This window comes from Panulirus ornatus, chromosome 3 (genome assembly GCF_036320965.1).
Source record: "Panulirus ornatus isolate Po-2019 chromosome 3, ASM3632096v1, whole genome shotgun sequence".
Lineage (NCBI taxonomy): Eukaryota > Metazoa > Arthropoda > Malacostraca > Decapoda > Palinuridae > Panulirus > Panulirus ornatus.
The window spans coordinates 570,419-594,226 of record NC_092226.1 but is presented as its reverse complement, the minus strand read 5'-3'; the positions used below and the strand labels follow the sequence as shown (position 1 = coordinate 594,226).

The 23,808-nt window shown below is 40.4% G+C and overlaps 1 protein-coding gene across 2 annotated transcripts in view; it reads right to left on the bottom strand.

The window, feature by feature from the left end:
• Positions 1–20,354, bottom strand: part of LOC139759963 (calcium and integrin-binding protein 1-like) — an 88,042-nt gene extending 67,688 nt beyond the window's left edge. Inside the window, exons 1-2 of one of the 2 annotated variants that reach the window (XM_071682682.1) lie at positions 20,020–20,354; positions 4,580–4,614 (exon numbers count right to left, since the gene is read on the bottom strand). In XM_071682682.1, coding sequence (XP_071538783.1) covers positions 4,580–4,614; positions 20,020–20,070 — 86 coding nt within the window. In that variant the 5' untranslated portion in view covers positions 20,071–20,354. The remainder of the gene's footprint in view (positions 1–4,579; positions 4,615–20,019) is intronic. The other variant, XM_071682674.1, reaches the window with a different exon arrangement.
• Positions 20,355–23,808: the final 3,454 nt, after the last annotated feature.

Here is a 23,808-nt window from a genome sequence, read left to right as displayed (position 1 = left end):
TAAACTATGCCATATCCAGTGTGTCCATAATAAAATGCTCAACCCCCCAAGGAACTGTATGTGCATCCCTCCTGTTCCTCATTCATATACTTGATATTGATACAAACATCAGCCATATATTTCCATATCATCCTTTGCAGATGATGTAAGAATAGGTATGAAAATCACGTTAATAGAAGATGCCAAAAGGCTACAAATATAAATAAATGAAGCCTTTGACAGGGCAACCAAGAACAACATGCTTTTCAATGGAGATAAGTTTCACTCCTCCGGCGTGGGGAAAATGAAGAAAGCAAAAACAACACACAGTACTGGACAGACAAATACACTAGCACATACCAGATGAATGTGGAATATCTTGGAGTAATAACATCTAATGACTTAACCTTCATAAAAAAAAAAAAAAAATGTTGCTTCATGCAGAATTTTGGCAGGCTGAATCCTGGGGACCTTCAAGACAAGGGAAAAAACAAGTGGGGAAGTGTGGTCTTAGAAGTGGTAGAGGATGTGTGGATCAGGTGTTTGCTTTACAGAACATGTGTGAGAAATACTTAGAAAAATAGATGGATTTGTAAGTGGCATTTATGGATTTGAAGAAAGCATTTGATATAGTTCACAGATGTTTTGTGTAAGGTCTTAAGAATATATGGTGTTGGAGGAAAGCTGCTAGAAGAAGTAAGAAGTTTTTATCAAGGGCATAAGACTTGTGTACAAGTAGGAAGAAAGGAGAGTGAATGGTTCCAAGTGAAGTCACCTCGGTTGTTCAATTTGTATGTGGATGGGGTTGTGAAAGGGTAGATGCGAGAGTTTTGGAGAAAGGGTTGAGTATGCAGTCTGTAGGGATGAGTGGGCCTGGGAAGCTGGGAAGCAAGTCATATCTTGTTTGCTGATGATACAGCACTGAAAGGGGATTCGAGTGAGAAACTGCAGAAGTTGGAAGAAGATGTGAAAGGAAAAAGTTAAGTGAATGTGAATAAAAGCAAGGTTATCAAGTTCAACAGGGTTGACGGACAGGTTAGTCTGAATGGAGAAAAACTGAAAGTGAAGTGTTTTAGATATCTGGGAGTTAACATGGCAGTGAACAGAACCATGGAAGCAGAAGACTCATAGGGTGGGGCAGGGGACAAAGGTTCTGGGAATGATGTACTAAAAGGCAAAAATGGGTATGTTTAAGGAATAGTAGTACCATCAATATTATATGGATGTGAGGCATGGCTATAGATAATTATCGGCTGAGTGGAAGAGAACTAATATGTTGGATATGAAATGTTTGAGGACAATATGTGGTGTGAGGTGGTTTGATTAAGTAATGAAAGGGTAAGTGAGATGTATGGTAACAGAGTGTAGCTGAGAAAGAAAGAAGATGGACAACAGCCCAATACACACAAGTCAGGTAGTTCAGGAATGGTTTTGGCAACACCCTCGTATAATCCTACTGCCACATCCTCCTAAATCCACCAACCTTAATCCCATAGAACATGTCTGGGCTCCCATGCCACATAGACTCAACTGTGTGCTTGACAAAGGAGGTTCCTACACCAATATTAATGAATAAACTGTTTCAGAATATTTCTGGTTTTCTGTCCATGACATAAGTCATGTCTCAAGTGGATCATCATTTATATGACTTGTTGATAATTCACAATTTGCATTAAACGGTTTCAGTATACAGATCTGTCTTATGTGATGCACTCGCTGTCAACCCACAGGTGTCACTGTAGCCAGTTTATCCATCTATTTCCTTTTCTTATTGTTTTGGCAAGCCTCACTCAGATGTCTTGGGTCACTTATTGAAGTTTCAGGTGACCTATAACATCTAACACTGAGACAAGCTGAAAACAAATAATCACATAATGTTTCCCAAACAGTCTACATTACCTGACAAGAATCACCCTTACAAACTAGCATGTGCTGGTCACTGCCACATGCATGATTTTGCATTCTGACATGACATGAATACCATACCATTTATGTGTTTTATTATGAATTACAATCACAATGACACCATATTTATCACCTATTAAACAAATAACCAAACAAGGATGTGTGTATCACAGCCTAATCCACATTTATCCATACGAGGGATAAACAGGTATACCAACGTGACACAAGACTCATGACCTTTGTTCAGTGTCTTTCGTCTATTGTGTCATTAAGTATGACAATGAAAGTGTAATGATACTTTTCCGGCTGTCTGTATGCACATATTCTTTTTAGCCAAGTTCTCCTGATCACTTAGCCAAGTTCTCCTGATCACCAATCATTTTCAGAACATAACACATAAAGCTGTTTCCAAAAATGCTAACTCTCCTCTGTACTGTGTCTTGCCTATAAAAAACAGGTTTGTGTACAAGCAGAGATTCCTTTTTTCATACTTGATTGCCATTTCCCATGTTAGCAAGGCAGCACCAGGATAGAAACTATTTTTCTTTCAAACTTTATCATTCCAACTGAACTTATGCATCAACTAATGAATTAACATGTTCCATAATCTTCTCAAACATGTTTCTTTTCTAACTTGTCCCACTATTTTTGTATCCCTTCCCACTGCACTCTTCAAATATGTTCTTTGTTTTGCTTTACTTATGCCTCTATCTGCAACTTAATTGTGTCTTCCTCCTTAACACTGTCCTTAACCACCACCATCTTGATTCTCTTGCCTTTTCTTATCTGATCCTTAACACTGTCCTTAACCACCACCATCTTGATTCTCTTGCCTTTTCTTATCTGATCCTTAACACTGTCCTTAACCACCACCATCTTGATTCTCTTGCCTTTTCCTATCTGATCCTTAACACTGTCCTTAACCACCACCATCTTGATTCTCTTGCCTTTTCTTATCTGATCCTTAACACTGTCCTTAGCCACCACCATCTTGATTCTCTTGCCTTTTCCTATCTGATCCTTAACACTGTCCTTAGCCACCACCATCTTGATTCTCCTGCCTTTTCCTATCTGATCCTAAAACACCACCATCTTGATTCTCTTGCCATTTCCTATCTGATCCTTAACTACCATTATCTTGATTCTCTTGCCTTTTCCTATCTGATCCTTAACCACCACCATCTTGATTCTCTTGCCTTTTCTTATCTGATCCTTAACACTGTCCTTAACCACCACCATCTTGATTCTCTTGCCTTTTCTTATCTGATCCTTAACACTGTCCTTAACCACCACCATCTTGATTCTCTTGCCTTTTCTTATCTGATCCTTAACACTGTCCTTAGCCACCACCATCTTGATTCTCTTGCCTTTTCCTATCTGATCCTTAACACTGTCCTTAACCACCACCATCTTGATTCTCTTGCCTTTTCCTATCTGATCCTTAACACTGTCCTTAACCACCACCATCTTGATTCTCTTGCCTTTACCTATCTGATCCTTCACACTGTCCTTAACTATCACCATCTTGATTCTCTTGCCTTTTCCTGTCTGATCCTTAACACTGTCCTTAACCACCACCATCTTGATTCTCCTGCCTTTTCCTATCTGATCCTTAAACACCACCATCTTGATTCTCTTGCCTTTTCCTATCTGATCCTTAACTACCATTATCTTGATTCTCTTGCCTTTTCCTATCTGATCCTTAACCACCACCATCTTGATTCTCTTGCCTTTACCTATCTGATCCTTCACACTGTCCTTAACTATCACCATCTTGATTCTCTTGCCTTTTCCTGTCTGATCCTTAACACTGTCCTTAACCACCACCATCTTGATTCTCCTGCCTTTTCCTATCTGATCCTTAAACACCACCATCTTGATTCTCTTGCCTTTTCCTGTCTGATCCTTAACACTGTCCTTAACCACCACCATCTTGATTCTCCTGCCTTTTCCTATCTGATCCTTAAACACCACCATCTTGATTCTCTTGCCATTTCCTATCTGATCCTTAACTACCATTATCTTGATTCTCTTGCCTTTTCCTATCTGATCCTTAACCACCACCATCTTGATTCTCTTGCCTTTTCCTATCTGATCCTTAACTACCACTATCTTGATTCTCTTGCCTTTTCCTATCTGATCCTTAACCACCACCATCTTGATTCTCTTGCCTCTTCCTATCTGATCCTTAACCACCACCATCTTGATTCTCCTGCCGTTTCCTGTCTGATCCTTGACTACCATTATCTTGATTCTCTTGCCTTTTCCTATCTGATCCTTAACTACCACTATCTTGATTCTCTTGCCTTTTCCTATATGATCCTTAACACTGTCCTTAGCCACCACCATCTTGATTCTCTTGCCTTTTCCAATCTGACTGAACAATCAAAAGGGAATTTAGCTTACAATGACTCCAGTATAATATATTTGGGGCAAATTATGAAACAAAATAAGCCTTAGAAAGATTTGGCATGGATATAATTGTGATGGCCAAGACATTACCTAGCTCTAGATAGCAAGTTTGTTGAAAAGAAACATCTATAGTATCTAAATAATCTTTAACTTCTGATGTAATGCACTGGAATTTAAAGGCAGTATACCACAAATTATAAAACCTTCCCTATCCATCAGAAATATTCACAATATCTAAATTCTACTTTACTAAGATTAATGAAATGGAACAATGACAACTCACTATAGGATCTCCTTCTTGGTGAAATATGTCAGCTCCTGCAAGAAGGTAATTAACATGCGTTATCATACTAATCTTAATGATCATAATATTCTTAATAAAACAAATACACACATCATCTTGAAAACCTTATGAAATAAATTTTCATGTAATAGAATAATATTTTAGAGATATGAGAAATATTTTCAAAACTTTGGTTTTTGGGTAAAATAACATGAATTCAAAAAACTATATACTTGCTTACCCTATAAAATGTAACCTTATACAGTAGTGTCAAATACATTTAATATGCAGCTAAAACATGCAGCTTATGTACAAAACTAATCTCTATCAAAGTTAGCAATAAACATGTCTGACTCCTGAGAGAATTAGGAGAAAAATATATATAAGTATCCTTTAGCATTTTTCTCCACCTCAAAAATGCAATAACATTGGGTACAAGTGCCCACATCAAGGTCTCAAGTTGTCTAAGACTTCTTTATCAACATATTATATGACTTGGGTAGAAGCCTTGGCAAACATTGAACAAGACTTGCCCTCTGCTAGTGGCCTGTTAAGGGTGAAGCACTAAAGGCTGAGAAGCAGCACTGGAGTTCTTTAGTTATGGAGAATCTGTTGCAGTGGCCACCCCTTTGAGGGAGCTCCAACTGGAACAGGCAGCAGAGATACTGATGGAAAAGACAGATAGATCATATGACTTATCAACCCTTTTGGTTCCACCCATATACCTCATAGGACTGACTGGTAGAACTATAATCACACATATTGTATGGTCTGAATTTTCCTAACTGAATTTCAGGGAACAAACAGTTCCTCTACCAACTACAGACATAGGAGATGCCAATGTCACCTGCAAATCTGCCTAGCACGCAGAAATATCCACAAAGTTTGGTTACTCAGAATACACCATGGAATGAGGACAAAGCACGCATACCTCACCTAAACCCAAATCATGCTCTACAAAGTAAACAAATGATATTTTGTGGGGTTTGGATGATGATGACAGCCTATCATTACAGCATACTGCATGTGGGTATGTCAGGAGACCATGAGGAGTAATTTCAAATACAATAGCACAAGACTTAATCTCCGAGCAAAAGCAGAGGAAAATGAAACAAAAAATGATGATGCAGTGGATCATAAAGTACATTGTGGACTTAGGAAGCCATAGCACAACAAAAATGAAAAGCCAAAATGTACACCATAGATAAACAGAGTAAATGAACAAGCAACAAACTACTGGTTCCTTTCAAGGTTATTTGTGAAAGTGGAAGAGATCAGAAACTCATAATAAGTGTGGTAAGAATAGAAAGGCTTATATATCATTTAAAGAGAAATGCCAGTAAACTTTTCAAGTAAATAATGTCAGTCAATGACTAAAAGCAAAGTATACATCAACTCTATTCCTCAAAGTATCAACTGTGCTGCTTTTAGCTACTCTAATTGTTAATCTGTTCCAAATGCATTACGCAGTCTTACAGGATGTTACAGAACACAGATGGAATAAATACAAAGGAATTCAAACAAAAAGTCACCATTAGGTCCTCTCAAGGCTGTTTGTGATAGTGGAAGAAACTCACAGAACAGGTGATAAAAGTTAGAAGGCATACAGATAATTCAGAGAGAACAATCTGCAAACTGTTATTTTGATAATGGAGGCACAAATAATGAATGTCATGGATTTGAAGCAAAGTATTTATCAAGTCTGTTCTTAAATGTACCCATAATACTGCTTTCAACCACTCTCCTTGGCAAATTATTCCATATGTTAACAATCCTGTTAACTAAAGTACTTTGCCTCATTCAGGCAAATTGTTTGCCCAGTAGTTTGTATCCATTGCTATGAGCAAAATCACACAAATCATATCTTAAGTAACTTGATAGATAATCAAAGCCTTTGTTCATTTTAAATTCTTGTATTAGATCATGTTACCTTTATTGGTAAAGTTCCAGTTTGGGGACACAAAAAAATTACAGATTTCAATAAAGTGAATATGAATGGATCTATCTGTTTATATCTCTGACACCTGTTCCCTTTGGGAACTCCCTTGAGGGTGGCCATGACAAAAGTCTCCATAATGAGTGAATTTCAGAACGTCAATGCTGCCTTTTAGCCTTTACTCCCTCATCCTTAACGGGCCACTGGCATAGGACAACTCTAGCACAGTGTTTTCAGAAGCTTCAACATAATGCTCCCACCAACTACTATCACCTAATGTGTCTACCCAGTAATGTTCTAACCTACTACTTCTAATGCTCCCAAAAGATGTTCCTACCAACTACTTCTACCTATTGTTTCTACTTAATGTTCCTATCTACTGTTCCTACCTACTACTTCTACTTCTACCATTTTGCTAAAAGACAAGGCTAGCACACTGCACTCACCACAGAAAAATATAAAGTTAGGAAGAATGAGTTGTGTGTTGTCAAAGGTTATATGTCAAGGAAAGATTGTATGTTTGTGGACAGAATGCCAGCAGTCTATGTGTGAATGAGGCAGAAAGAAAAGAAAGCTACCGGGGTCAATGGAGTGCAACTTGACATTTAATGAAGTGCTGGTTCACAATGCAGCCATCACTGACCCTCTGGATACCCAGGCAATTAGTACCAGTAATGTACCTCTCTGGTCGATGTCTACCTACCAACTACTGCCCAACAATATGACGGCTTTCCTTATAATTAGTGCATTATAGGTGATTCACATTAAGTTAGGGTGATCTGAAGTATTTATTCATTTTACTTTGTCGCTGCCTCCTGCGTTAGCGAGGTAGCGCAAGGGAACAGATGAAAGAATGGCCCTACCCACCCACATACACGTCAACACACGTCCACACAAGCAAATATACTTACCTACACATCTCAACGCATACATATATATACTCACACATAATCATAGATATACACTTGTACATAATTCATACTGTCTGCCTTTATTCATTCCCATCGCCACCCCGCTACACATGAAATAACAACCCCCACCCCCTGCATGTGCACGAGGTAGCACTAGGAAAAGACAACAAAAGCCACATTCATTCACACTCAGTCTCTAGCTGTCATGTATAATGCACCAAAACCACAGCTCCCTTTCCACATCCAGGCCCCACAGACCTTTCCATGGTCTACCCCAGAACATGCCCTGGTTCAATCCATTGACAGCACGTCGACCCCGGTATACCACATCATTCCAATTCACTCTATTCCTTGCACGCCTTTCACCCTCCTGCATGTTCAGGCCCTGATCACTCAAAATCTTTTTCACTCCATCTTTCCACCTCCAATTTGGTCTCCCACTTCTCCTCGTTCCCTCCACCTCTAACACATATATCCTCTTGGTCAATCTTTCCTCACTCATTCTCTCCATGTGACCAAACCATTTCAAAACACCCTCTTCTGCTCTCTCAACCACACTCTTTTTATTACCACACATCTCTCTTACCCTATTATTACTTACTCGATCACACCACCTCACACCACATATTGTCCTGAAGTATCTCATTCCCAGCACATCCACCCTCCTCCACACAACTCTATCTATAGCCCACGCCTTGCAACCATATAACATTGCTGGAACCACTAATCCTTCAAACATACCCATTTTTGCTTTCCGAGATAATGTTCTCGACTTCCACATATTTTTCAACGCCCCCAGAACTTTTGCCCCCTCCCCCACCCTATGATTCACTTCCTCTTCCATGGTTCCATCTGCTGCCAAATCCACTCCCAGATATCTAAAACACTTCACTTCCTCCAGTTTTTCTCCATTCAAACTTACCTCCCAACTGATTTGTCCCTCAACCCTACTGTACCTAATAACCTTGCTCTTATTCACATTTACTCTCAGCTTTCTTCTTTCACACACTTTACCAAACTCAGTCACCAGCTTCTGCAGTTTCTCACCAGAATCAGCCACCAGTGCTGCATCATCAGCGAACAACAACTGAAGTATCATTCTTTATCCTATGATACTTGATATGCAGTATGGGATAGGGCTATAATATTAAGGGAAAATCTAAGGATAAAGAATCAAAAATAATTGCAATATAAAGAGGAAATATGCAGTATAGGATAGGGCTATAATATTAAGGGAAAATCTAAGGATAAAGAATCAAAAATATTTGCAATATAAAGAGGAATTACTGAAACTTACAATGACATATCCCATTTTGTAAATTATAGCAAATAAGACTGTAAATATGGCATAGTCTATCACCTCACCATTAGTATACAATCATCCAGCTGATACCAACATGATAAAAAAAGCTTTAAAAGAAATACACTTTCAATAACTCAGTAAACAAAACACTACTTTTCAAGTCCTATTATAAACTCATGGTTCATTTCTATATATTTCAAATGTTCTACAATTTACATTCTTCTGCTTTTACCATGATGTTTATATAGTACATGTGACATCATAATTACTGCACTGTATAAAGGTTTTAATGAAACAATAAAAAGGGTTTTCGACACTACTGAATAGGATTTAATTTTGTTTTTCCCTAATGGTAATCAAAATATCAGACTGGTTCATTAGTATCTCCAGTCTTAATCAGGTTTTGTAACAGAAAGTACTGAAATCATCTACATTTTTTCCCTAGTAATGAAGCACAAGTGAAGCAAGTGTGACTAGGCAAGTTTGGTACTTTATTGTCTACAGGCAAGTTATTTCTTTTTTACATCTTTATCAAATGCGTCAGTCACTTTACAAACAGAATAAAAGTCGACAGACTCTGAACATGTGCCTGGTTGATGTGTGCCTTTGACTGTGCAGGAAGGTTATTTGTGAATATTCTCAAACTATGCACGAGAATATTCACAATTCTCTTTGGGATGCCATGGGTGTCTCTCCTGTTCTCACAGATAGATTCTGACAACAGTGGTACCAATAAATTTTTTCATTCTGATGAAGTGTTAGTATTCAGTGCTTTTACTGTAAAATTTCACCCTAAATCAAAGCCCTGCCCACTTTGTTAGTACCTTGTTACATTTTTTTTTTTTTTTTTTTTTGCTTTGTCGGTCTCCCGCGTTTGCGAGGTAGCGCAAGGAAACAGACGAAAGAAATGGCCCAACCCACCCCCATACACATGTATATACATACGTCCACACACGCAAATATACATACCTACACCTTGTTACATACAGAACAAAAATATAAGAGCTCTCACTCGAAGTCAACTGGAGTGAAGTGCATGGAGTCCAAAGACATGCATTTCAAGAAAATCTATGTTATTCCTGTAATGCCCCAAAACTTGACCTTTACCTTAATTGTTTTTCTGTTTGCTTTGTCGCTGTCTCCCGCATTAGCGAGGTAGTGCAAGGAAACAGACAAAACAATGGCCCAACCCACCCACATACACATGTATATACATACATGTCCATGCACGCAAATATACATACCTATACATCTCAACGTATACATATATATACACATACAGACATATACATAAATACACATGTACATAATTCATACTGTCTGCCTTTATTCATTCCCATCGCCATCCCGCCACACATGAAATAACAACCCCCTCCCCCCGCATGTGCGCGAGGTAGCGCTAGGAAAAGACAACAAAGGCCACATTCGTTCACACTCAGTCTCTAGCTGCCATGTATAATGCACTGAAACCACAGCTCCCTTTCAGGTTAAGAGATGGGGCAATACGGGTGTAAAACTCTCTCTCCCAGTAACACAAATAGTAATTACACACTTTCATGAATAAGGAAATATCCAGTAAGCTGTTCACATTATACACAAGGCCAAAACTAGAATGTGCCTCCCACGTTTGGTCACCACACCGAAGGAAGCACAAAGAACACGTATAGAAAGTTTACAGAAAATAACAACATACACGTGTCCGAAATTAAGATTTTTTTTTTTTTTTTTTTTTTTTTTTTTTTTTATACTTTGTCGCTGTCTCCCGCGTTTGCGAGGTAGCGCAAGGAAACAGACGAAAGAAATGGCCCAATCCCCCCCCCATACACATGTACATACACACGTCCACACACGCAAATATACATACCTACACAGCTTTCCATGGTTTACCCCAGACGCTTCACATGCCTTGATTCAATCCACTGACAGCACGTCAACCCCTGTATACCACATCGCTCCAATTCACTCTATTCCTTGCCCTCCTTTCACCCTCCTGCATGTTCAGGCCCCGATCACACAAAATCTTTTTCACTCCATCTTTCCACCTCCAATTTGGTCTCCCTCTTCTCCTCGTTCCCTCCACCTCCGACACATATATCCTCTTGGTCAATCTTTCCTCACTCATTCTCTCCATGTGCCCAAACCATTTCAAAACACCCTCTTCTGCTCTCTCAACCACGCTCTTTTTATTTCCACACATCTCTCTTACCCTTACGTTACTTACTCGATCAAACCACCTCACACCACACATTGTCCTCAAACATCTCATTTCCAGCACATCCATCCTCCTGCGCACAACTCTATCCATAGCCCACGCCTCGCAACCATACAACATTGTTGGAACCACTATTCCTTCAAACATACCCATTTTTGCTTTCCGAAATTAAGATAGCAAAGTAAATAAAGTTTCAAAATAGGCTGATGACGTAGACAGTGAACAGTGCAGCGAGAGATGGACGACGGAGTAGAATAAACCAGGTGACATGACGTGGAACCAAGCAAGAAACTTGTTCTGGAAGATGTGAAAAAAAAAGTTCTTTTCCAGCAAGACAGGTGGATGAATGGAGTAACATGACCGAAGACGGTGGGCAATGTGTGTGTGTGTGTGTGTGTGTGTGTGTGTGTGTGTGTGTGTGTGTATATATATATATATATGTATATATATATATATATATATATATATATATATATATATATATATATATATATATATACACACACAAATGGGGAGGTGATAACAAGTAGTGGTGATGTGAGAAGGAGATGGAGTGAGTATTTCGAAGGTTTGTTGAATGTGTTTGATGATAGAGTGGCAGATATAGGGTGTTTTGGTCGAGGTGGTGTGCAAAGTGAGAGGGTTAGGGAAAATGATTTGGTAAACAGAGAAGAGGTAGTGAAAGCTTTGCGGAAGATGAAAGCCGGCAAGGCAGCAGGTTTGGATGGTATTGCAGTGGAATTTATTAAAAAAGGGGGTGACTTTATTGTTGACTGGTTGGTAAGGTTATTTAATGTATGTATGACTCATGGTGAGGTGCCTGAGGATTGGCGGAATGCGTGCATAGTGCCATTGTACAAAGGCAAAGGGGATAAGAGTGAGTGCTCAAATTACAGAGGTATAAGTTTGTTGAGTATTCCTGGTAAATTATATGGGAGGGTATTGATTGAGAGGGTGAAGGCATGTACAGAGCATCAAATTGGGGAAGAGCAGTGTGGTTTCAGAAGTGGTAGAGGATGTGTGGATCAGGTGTTTGCTTTGAAGAATGTATGTGAGAAATACTTAGAACAGCAAATGGATTTGTATGTAGCATTTATGGATCTGGAGAAGGCATATGATAGAGTTGATAGAGATGCTCTGTGGAAGGCATTAAGAATATATGGTGTGGGAGGCAAGTTGTTAGAAGCAGTGAAAAGTTTTTATTGAGGATGTAAGGCATGTGTACGTGTAGGAAGAGAGGAAATTGATTGGTTCTCAGTGAATGTAGGTTTGCGGCAGGGGTGTGTGATGTCTCCATGGTTGTTTAATTTGTTTATGGATGGGGTTGTTAGGGAGGTAAATGCAAGAGTTTTGGAAAGAGGGGCAAGTATGAAGTCTGTTGGGGATGAGAGAGCTTGGGAAGTGAGTCAGTTGTTGTTCGCTGATGACACAGCGCTGGTGGCTGATTCATGTGAGAAACTGCAGAAGTTGGTGACTGAGTTTGGTAAAGTGTGGGGAAGAAGAAAGTTAAGAGTAAATGTGAATAAGAGCAAGGTTATTAGGTACAGTAGGGTTGAGGGTCAAGTCAATTGGGAGGTGAGTTTGAATGGAGAAAAACTGGAGGAAGTGAAGTGTTTTAGATATCTGGGAGTGAATCTGGCAGCGGATGGAACCATGGAAGCGGAAGTGGATCATAGGGTGGGGGAGGGGGCGAAAATTCTGGGGGCCTTGAAGAATGTGTGGAAGTCGAGAACATTATCTCGGAAAGCAAAAATGGGTATGTTTGAAGGAATAGTGGTTCCAACAATGTTGTATGGTTGCGAGGCGTGGGCTATGGATAGAGTTGTGCGCAGGAGGATGGATGTGCTGGAAATGAGATGTTTGAGGACAATGTGTGGTGTGAGGTGGTTTGATCGAGTGAGTAACGTAAGGGTAAGAGAGATGTGTGGAAATAAAAAGAGCGTGGTTGAGAGAGCAGAAGAGGGTGTTTTGAAGTGGTTTGGGCACATGGAGAGGATGAGTGAGGAAAGATTGACCAAGAGGATACATGTGTCGGAGGTGGAGGGAACAAGGAGAAGAGGGAGACCAAATTGGAGGTGGAAAGATGGAGTGAAAAAGATTTTGTGTGATCGGGGCCCGAACATGCAGGAGGGTGAAAGGAGGGCAAGGAACAGAGTGAATTGGAGCGATGTGGTATACTGGGGCTGACGTGCTGTCAGTGGATTGAATCAAGGCATGTGAAGCGTCTGGGGTAAACCATGGAAAGCTGTGTAGGTATGTATATTTGCATGTGTGGACGTATGTATATACATGTGTATGGGGGTGGGTTGGGCCATTTCTTTCGTCTGTTTCCTTGCGCTACCTCGCAAACGCGGGAGACAGCGACAAAGTATAAAAAAAAAAAAAATATATATATATATATATATATATATATATATATATATATATATATCCCTGGGGATAGGGGAGAAAGAATACTTCCCACGTATTCCCTGCGTGTCGTAGAAGGCGACTAAAAGGGGAGGGAGCGGGGGGCTGGAAATCCTCCCCTCTCACTTTTTTTTTTAATTTTCCAAAAGAGGGAACAGAGAAGGGGCCCAGGTGAGGATATTCCCTCAAGGGCCCAGTCCTCTGTTCTCAACGCTACCTCGCTAATGCGGGAAATGGCGAATAGTATGAAAAAAAAAAAAAAAAAAATATATATATATATATATATATATATATATATATATATATATATGGTTTCAGAAGTGGTAGAGGATGTGTGGATCAGGTGTTTGCTTTGAAGAATGTATGTGAGAAATACTTAGAAAAGCAAATGGATTTGTATGTAGCATTTATGGATCTGGAGAAGGCATATGATAGAGTTGATAGAGATGCTCTGTGGAAGGTATTAAGAATATATGGTGTGGGAGGAAAGTTGTTAGAAGCAGTGAAAAGTTTTTATCGAGGATGTAAGGCATGTGTACGTGTAGGAAGAGAGGAAAGTGATTGGTTCTCAGTGAATGTAGGTTTGCGGCAGGGGTGTGTGATGTCTCCATGGTTGTTTAATTTGTTTATGGATGGGGTTGTTAGGTAGGTAAATGCAAGAGTTTTGGAAAGAGGGGCAAGTATGAAGTCTGTTGGGGATGAGAGAGCTTGGGAAGTGAGTCAGTTGTTGTTCGCTGATGACACAGCGCTGGTGGCTGATTCATGTGTGAAACTGCAGAAGCTGGTGACTGAGTTTGGTAAAGTGTGTGGAAGAAGAAAGTTAAGAGTAAATGTGAATAAGAGCAAGGTTATTAGGTACAGTAGGGTTGAGGGTCAAGTCAATTGGGAGGTGAGTTTGAATGGAGAAAAACTGGAGGAAGTGAAGTGTTTTAGATATCTGGGAGTGGATCTGGCAGCGGATGGAACCATGGAAGCGAAAGTGGATCATAGGGTGGGGGAGGGGGCGAAAATTCTGGGGGCCTTGAAGAATGTGTGGAAGTCGAGAACATTATCTCGGAAAGCAAAAATGGGTATGTTTGAAGGAATAGTGGTTCCAACAATGTTGTATGGTTGCGAGGCGTGGGCTATGGATAGAGTTGTGCGCAGGAGGATGGATGTGCTGGAAATGAGATGTTTGAGGACAATGTGTGGTGTGAGGTGGTTTGACCGAGTGAGTAACGTAAGGGTAAGAGAGATGTGTGGAAATAAAAAGAGCGTGGTTGAGAGAGCAGAAGAGGGTGTTTTGAAGTGGTTTGGGCACATGGAGAGGATGAGTGAGGAAAGATTGACCAAAAGGATATATGTGTTGGAGGTGGAGGGAACAAGGAGAAGAGGGAGACCAAGTTGGAGGTGGAAGGATGGAGTGAAAAAGATTTTGTGTGATCGGGGCCTGAACATGAAGGAGGGTGAAAGGAGGGCAAGGAATAGAGTGAATTGGAGCGATGTGGTATACCGGGGCTGACGTGCTGTCAGTGGATTGAATCAAGGCATGTGAAGCGTCTGGGGTAAACCATGGAAAGCTGTGAAGGTATGTATATTTGCGTGTGTGGACGTATGTATATACATGTGTATGGGGGGGGTTGGGCCATTTCTTTCGTCTGTTTCCTTGCGCTACCTCGCAAACGCGGGAGACAGCGACAAAGTATAAAAAGAAAAAAAAATAAATATATATATATATATATATATATATATATATATATATATATATATATATATATATATTTTTTTTTTATATATATATATATATATATAAATATATATATATATATATATATATATATATATATATATATATATATATATATATATATATATATCCCTGGGGATAGGGGAGAAAGAATACTTCCCACGTATTCCCTGCGTGTCGTAGAAGGCAACTAAAAGGGGAGGGAGCGGGGGGATGGAAATCCTCCCCTCTCACTTTTTTTTTAATTTTCCAAAAGAGGGAACAGAGAAGGGGCCCAGGTGAGGATATTCCCTCAAGGGCCCAGTCCTCTGTTCTCAACGCTACCTCGCTAATGCGGGAAATGGCGAATAGTATAAAAGAAAAAGAAAAAAAAAATATATATATATATTTATATATATATATATATATATATATATATATATATATATATATATATATATATATATATATATATTTCTTTCGTCTGTTTCCTTGCGCTACCTCGCTAACGCGGGAGACAGCAACAAAGCAAAATAAATAAATAAAAATAAATAAATAGAAGTTTCAGTTTTCTATATTGTTTCTTACATTTTTCATATGTATATATATGTATGTGTGTGTGTGTGTATATGTGCGTATGTATGTGTATGTGTGTGTATGTGTATATGTATATATATATGTATATTATCCCTGGGGATAGGGGTGAAAGAATACTTCCCACGTATTCCTCGCGTGTCGTAGAAAACGACTAGAGGGGACGGGAGCGGGGGGCCAGAAATCCTCCCCTCCTTGTATTAACTTTCTAAAATGGGAAACAGAAGAAGGAGTCACGCGGGAAGTGCTCATCCTCCTCGAAGGCTCAGAGTGGGGTGCCTAAATGTGTGTGGATGTAACCAAGATGTGAAAAAAGGAGAGATAGGTAGTATGTTTGAGGAAAGGAACCTGGATGTTTTGGCTCTGAGTGAAACGAAGCTCAAGGGTAAAGGGGAAGAGTGGTTTGGGAATGTCTGGGGAGTAAAGTCAGGGGTTAGTGAGAGGACAAGAGCAAGGGAAGGAGTAGCAATACTCCTGAAACAGGAGTTGTGGGAGTATGTGATAGAATGTAAGAAAGTAAATTCTCGATTAATATGGGTAAAACTGAAAGTTGATGGAGAGAGGTGGGTGATTATTGGTGCATATGCACCCGGGCATGAGAAGAAAGATCATGAGGCAAGTGTTTTGGGATCAGCTGAATGAGTGTGTTAGTGGTTTTGATGCACGAGACCGGGTTATAGTGATGGGTGATTTGAATGCAAAGGTGAGTAATGTGGCAGTTGAAGGAATAATTGGTATACATGGGGTGTTCAGTGTTGTAAATGGAAATGGTGAAGAGCTTGTAGATTTATGTGCTGAAAAAGGAATGATGATTGGGAATACCTGGTTTAAAAAGCGAGATATACATAAGTATATGTATGTAAGTAGGAGAGATAGCCAGAGAGCGTTATTGGATTACGTGTTAATTGACAGGCATGCGAAAGAGAGACTTTTGGATGTTAATGTGCTGAGAGGTGCAAGTGGAGGGATGTCTGATCATTATCTTGTGGAGGCTAAGGTGAAGATTTGTATGGGTTTTCAGAAAAGAAGAGTGAATGATGGGGTGAAGAGGGTGGTGAGAGTAAGTGAGCTTGGGAAGGAGACTTGTGTGAGGAAGTACCAGGAGAGACTGAGTACAGAATGGAAAAAGGTGAGAACAATGGAAGTAAGGGGAGTGGGGGAGGAATGGGATGTATTTAGGGAATCAGTGATGGATTGCGCAAAAGATGCTTGTGGCATGAGAAGAGTGGGAGGTGGGTTGATTAGAAAGGGTAGTGAGTGGTGGGATGAAGAAGTAAGAGTATTAGTGAAAGAGAAGAGAGAGGCATTTGGACGATTTTTGCAGGGAAAAAATGCAATTGAGTGGGAGATGTATAAAAGAAAGAGACAGGAGGTCAAGAGAAAGGCGCAAGAGGTGAAAAAAAGGGCAAATGAGAGTTGGGGTGAGAGAGTATCATTAAATTTTAGGGAGAATAAAAAGATGTTCTGGAAGGAGGTAAATAAAGTGCGTAAGACAAGGGAGCAAATGGGAACTTCAGTGAAGGGCGCAAATGGGGAGGTGATAACAAGTAGTGGTGATGTGAGAAGGAGATGGAATGAGTATTTTGAAGGTTTGTTGAATGTGTTTGATGATAGAGTGGCAGATAAAGGATGTTTTGGTCGAGGTGGTGTGCAAAGTGAGAGGGTTAGGGAAAATGATTTGGTAAACAGAGAAGAGGTAGTGAAAGCTTTGCGGAAGATGAAAGCCGGCAAGGCAGCAGGTTTGGATGGTATTGCAGTGGAATTTATTAAAAAAGGGGGTGACTGTATTGTTGACTGGTTGGTAAGGTTATTTAATGTATGTATGACTCATGGTGAGGTGCCTGAGGATTGGCGGAATGCGTGCATAGTGCCATTGTACAAAGGCAAAGGGGATAAGAGTGAGTGCTCAAATTACAGAGGTATAAGTTTGTTGAGTATTCCTGGTAAATTATATGGGAGGGTATTGATTGAGAGAGTGAAGGCATGTACAGAGCATCAGATTGGGGAAGAGCAGTGTGGTTTCAGAAGTGGTAGAGGATGTGTGGATCAGGTGTTTGCTTTGAAGAATGTATGTGAGAAATACTTAGAAAAGGAAATGGATTTGTATGTAGCATTTATGGATCTGGAGAAGGCATATGATAGAGTTGATAGAGATGCTCTGTGGAAGGTATTAAGAATATATGGTGTGGGAGGAAAGTTGTTAGAAGCAGTGAAAAGTTTTTATCGAGGATGTAAGGCATGTGTACGTGTAGGAAGAGAGGAAAGTGATTGGTTCTCAGTGAATGTAGGTTTGCGGCAGGGGTGTGTGATGTCTCCATGGTTGTTTAATTTGTTTATGGATGGGGTTGTTAGGGAGGTAAATGCAAGAGTTTTGGAAAGAGGGGCAAGTATGAAGTCTGTTGGGGATGAGAGAGCTTGGGAAGTGAGTCAGTTGTTGTTCGCTGATGATACAGCGCTGGTGGCTGATTCATGTGAGAAACTGCAGAAGCTGGTGACTGAGTTTGGTAAAGTGTGTGGAAGAAGAAAGTTAAGAGTAAATGTGAATAAGAGCAAGGTTATTAGGTACAGTAGGGTTGAGGGTCAAGTCAATTGGGAGGTAAGTTTGAATGGAGAAAAACTGGAGGAAGTGAAGTGTTTTAGATATCTGGGAGTGGATCTGGCAGCGGATGGAACCATGGAATCGGAAGTGGATCATCGGGTGGGGGAGGGGGCGAAAATTCTGGGGGCCTTGAAGAATGTGTGGAAGTCGAGAACATTATCTCGGAAAGCAAAAATGGGTATGTTTGAAGGAATAGTGGTTCCAACAATGTTGTATGGTTGCGAGGCGTGGGCTATGGATAGAGTTGTGCGCAGGAGGATGGATGTGCTGGAAATGAGATGTTTGAGGACAATGTGTGGTGTGAGGTGGTTTGATCGAGTGAGTAACGTAAGGGTAAGAGAGATGTGTGGAAATAAAAAGAGCGTGGTTGAGAGAGCAGAAGAGGGTGTTTTGAAGTGGTTTGGGCACATGGAGAGAATGAGTGAGGAAAGATTGACCAAGAGGATATATGTGTCGGAGGTGGAGGGAACGAGGAGAAGAGGGAGACCAAATTGGAGGTGGAAAGATGGAGTGAAAAAGATTTTGTGTGATCGGGGCCTGAACATGCAGGAGGGTGAAAGGAGGGCAAGGAATAGAGTGAATTGGAGCGATGTGGTATACCGGGGTTGACGTGCTGTCAGTGGATTGAATCAAGGCATGTGAAGCGTCTGGGGTAAACCATGGAAAGCTGTGTAGGTATGTATATTTGCGTGTGTGGACGTATGTATATACATGTGTATGGGGGGGGGTTGGGCCATTTCTTTCGTCTGTTTCCTTGCGCTACCTCGCAAACGCGGGAGAGCGACAAAGTATAATAAAAAATAATAAAATATATATATATATATATATATATATATATATATATATATATATATATTATTTCATTTATTTATTTATTTAGTACTAACAAAAAAAACCCACTCTTGAATCCATACTTTTATGCAAAACAATAATTTCAGTAAACTAAAATGTAGACCCTCAAGCATGTGCATTTTCTACTGGAGGAATTACCTTTATAAAGTACAATGAACCCATTGAAAATTCTGTTACATTCTACAGTTAATAAGCAATGTATAAAAATGGATGTGCATTGTATCTTACATTTTGAAGAAAGTGGTACTATTAGAATCCTTACACTGTAGACTTAATCTCGACATTGAGGTCATTAGCACTGCCCCTCCTATGATGGACATTACATAAAGCTTAGCCACTGAGTAATATCAGGGTGAGAAATTTCATGGTATTGTTTGTTTGTTTAGTTCAGAAATCTATAAAGATACTGGGATCCAATTAATGCATAGGGGGATATATTCCACACAAGGCTAGATTCCTATATTTCTTTACATATCTGAACTTACTGTTTACCTCTCAAACCAATGAAACATTGAGGGCAGGAGGCCTAGCCCTGCCACCATCTCATCACAGTCACTCCTAGATCAGTAGGTATTCACTGTATCAAAAGATAAGTTACATCAGTGAGGCCTGATAATCCTATCCTGATATATATTTATATACAATGGTATGAACCAATTCATAAAAGCAGAACAGAGACCCTACACCATATACAGGCAGGTCTTTCGTCATAAGGTGCTTTCCTTCATTATATCGAATATACTGCCAAAACCACACTGGAAATAAGTATTTCATGTAATTTCTACACAATTATTAGTGAAATATTCAAATGTGGACGATGTATAAGTATTTTGTTAAAGTCAATTCAAATCAGCCATTATTGAGGTGTGTTAGGGAGACGAGTGCTGACAACATGAGCAGCAAGTCAACGTTGTCATACCTGATATTCCTCCAGCTCAGCCTCGGTAAACTGACTGTTGCCCTGCCCCATGGTGCCACCACACCACAAGCACTCACAGCCAACTACAGGCCACACCAAGGTTAACGTGCACTTCACAATGCACGTCCTCCACCATTACTGTTCTGGATGTGTCATTACACGTCTCTGGAGGCGGCTAGTCTTGTGTGGCTGCTGCAGACAATATACAACTCACAGGATGAGTATAACTACCACCACACGACGAGTATAACTACCACCACAGGACGAGTATGACTACCACAACACCACCATAGAACGAGCCTCTTCCTCGACCAATCCTGTGTATGTTTACACTCATGATGACGTCATGACTAACACTCCCATGGTTCCCTTGATACTTAGACTCGTGACCCATCGCTACCATCCCATAACCACCTAGCCACTAGATTCTGGCGTGTGTTAAATTTCTTCAGGTTATTATTAACCGAAATAGTGTCAAACACTGCCGGAACACACACAATATAATGAAATTCATTTCCCAAAGAGCAAGGGAATATGTTGGAGATTTATCTATTCATATGATATATTTGGTGAGATGCCTGAGGATTGGCGTAATGCCTGCATAGTGCCATTGTACAAAGGCAAAGGGGACAAACGTGAGTGCTCAAATTACAGAGGTATAAGTTTGTTGAGTATTCCTGGGAAATTATATGGGAGGGTGTTGATTGAGAGGGTGAAGTCATGTACAAAGCATCAGATTAGGGAAGAGCAGTGTGGTTTCAGATGTGGTAGATGTGTGTATCAGGTGTTTGCTTTGAAGAATGTACATGAGAAATACTTAGAAAGGCAAATGGATTTATATGTAGCATTTATTGATCTGGAGAAGGCATATGATAGAGTTAATAGAGATGCTTTGAGGAAGGTATTAAGAATATATGGTGTATGCTTTGAAGAATGTATGTGAGAAATACTTAGAGAGGCAAATAGATTTATATGTAGCATTTATGGATCTGGAGAAGGCATATGATAGAGTTGATAGAGATGCTCTGTGGAAGGTATTAAGAATATATGGTGTATGCTTTGAAGAATGTATGTGAGAAATACTTAGAAAGGCAAATGGATTTGTAGGTAGCAATTATGGATCTGGAGAAGGCATATGATAAGAGTTGATAGAGATGCTCTGTGGAAGGTATTAAGAATATATGGTGTGGGAGGTAAGTTGTTAGAAGCAGTGAAAAGTTTTTATCAAGGATGTAAGGCATGTGTACAAGTAGGAAGAGAGGAAAGTGATTGGTTCTCAGTGAATATTGGTTTGCGGTAGGGGTGTGTGATGTCTCCATGACTGTTTGATTTGTTTATGGACTGGGTTGTAAGGGAAGTGAATGCAAAAGTTTTCGAAAGAGGGGCAAGTATGAAGTCTGTTGTGGATGAGAGACCTTGGAAAGTGAGTCAGTTATTGTTCAATGATGATACAGTGCTGGTATCTGATTCGGGTGAGAAACTGCAGAAGCTAGTCACTGAGTTTGGTAAAGTATGTGAAAGAAGAAAGTTAAGAGTAAATGTGAATAAGAGCGAGTTTATTAGGTACAGTAGGGTTGACGGTCAAGTCAATTGGGAGGTAAGTTTGAATGGAGAAAAACTGGAGGAAGTAAAGTGTTTTAGATATCTGGGAGTGGATCTGGCAGCGGATGGAACCATGGAAGCGGAAGTGGATCATAGGGTCGGGGAGGGGGCGAAAATTCTGGGAGCCTTGAAGAATGTGTGGAAGTCGAGAACATTATCTCGGAAAGCAAAAATGGGTATGTTTGAAGGAATAGTGGTTCCAACAATGTTGTATGGTTGCGAGGCGTGGGCTATAGATAGAGTTGTGCGCAGGAGGATGGATGTCCTGGAAATGAGATGTTTGAGGACAATGTGTGGTGTGAGGTGGTTTGATCGAGTAAGTAACGTAAGGGTAAGAGAGATGTGTGGAAATAAAAAGAGCGTGGTTGAGAGAGCAGAAGAGGGTGTTCTGAAATGGTTTGGGCACATGGAGAGAATGAGTGAGGAAAGATTGACCAAGAGGATATATGTGTCTGAGGTGGAGGGAACGAGGAGAAGTGGGAGACCAAATTGGAGGTGGAAAGATGGAGTGAAAAAGATTTTGCGTGATCGGGGCCTGAACATGCAGGAGGGTGAAAGGAGGGCAAGGAATAGAGTGAATTGGATCGATGTGGTATACCGGGGTTGACGTGCTGTCAGTGGATTGAATCAGGGCATGTGAACCGTCTTGGGTAAACCATAGCAATCTGTGTAGGTATGTATATTTGCGTGTGTGGACGTATGTATATACATGTGTATGGGGGTGGGTTGGGCCATTTCTTTCGTCTGTTTCCTTGCGCTACCTCGCAAACGCGGGAGACAGCGGCAAAGCAAATATATATATATATATATATATATATATATATATATATATATATATATATATATATATATATATATATATATATATATATATATATATTATACTTTGTCGCTATCTCCCGCGTTTGCGAAGTAGCCCAAGGAAACAGACGAAAGAAATGGCCCAACCCCCCCCCCCCATACACATGTATATACATACGTCCACACACGCAAATATACATACCTACACAGCTTTCCATGGTTTACCCCAGACGCTTCACATGCCTTGATTCAATCCACTGACAGCACGTCAACCCCGGTATACCACATCGCTCCAATTCACTCTATTCCTTGCCCTCCTTTCACCCTCCTGCATGTTCAGGCCCCGATCACACAAAATCTTTTTCACTCCATCTTTCCACCTCCAATTTGGTCTCCCTCTTCTCCTTGCTCCCTCCACCTCCGACACATATATCCTCTTGGTCAATCTTTCCTCACTCATCCTCTCCATGTGCCCAAACCACTTCAAAACACCCTCTTCTGCTCTCTCAACCACGCTCTTTTTATTTCCACACATCTCTCTTACCCTTACGTTACTCACTCGATCAAACCACCTCACACCACACATTGTCCTCAAACATCTCATTTCCAGCACATCCATCCTCCTGCGCACAACTCTATCCATAGCCCACGCCTCGCAACCATACAACATTGTTGGAACCACTATTCCTTCAAACATACCCATTTTTGCTTTCCGAGATAATGTTCTCGACTTCCACACATTCTTCAAGGCCCCCAGAATTTTCGCCCCCTCCCCCACCCTATGATCCACTTCCGATTCCATGGTTCCATCCGCTGCCAGATCCACTCCCAGATATCTAAAACACTTCACTTCCTCCAGTTTTTCTCCATTCAAACTCACCTCCCAATTGACTTGACCCTCAACCCTACTGTACCTAATAACCTTGCTCTTATTCACATTTACTCTTAACTTTCTTCTTCCACACACTTTACCAAACTCAGTCACCAGCTTCTGCAGTTTCTCACATGAATCAGCCACCAGCGCTGTATCATCAGCGAACAACAACTGACTCACTTCCCAAGCTCTCTCATCCCCAACAGACTTCATACTTGCCCCTCTTTCCAAAACTCTTGCATTTACCTCCCTAACAACCCCATCCATAAACAAATTAAACAACCATGGAGACATCACACACCCCTGCCGCAAACCTACATTCCTGAGAACCAATCACTTTCCTCTCTTCCTACACGTACACATGCCTTACATCCTCGATAAAAACTTTTCACTGCTTCTAACAACTTTCCTCCCACACCATATATTCTTAATACCTTCCACAGAGCATCTCTATCAACTCTATCATATGCCTTCTCCAGATCCATAAATGCTACATACAAATCCATTTGCTT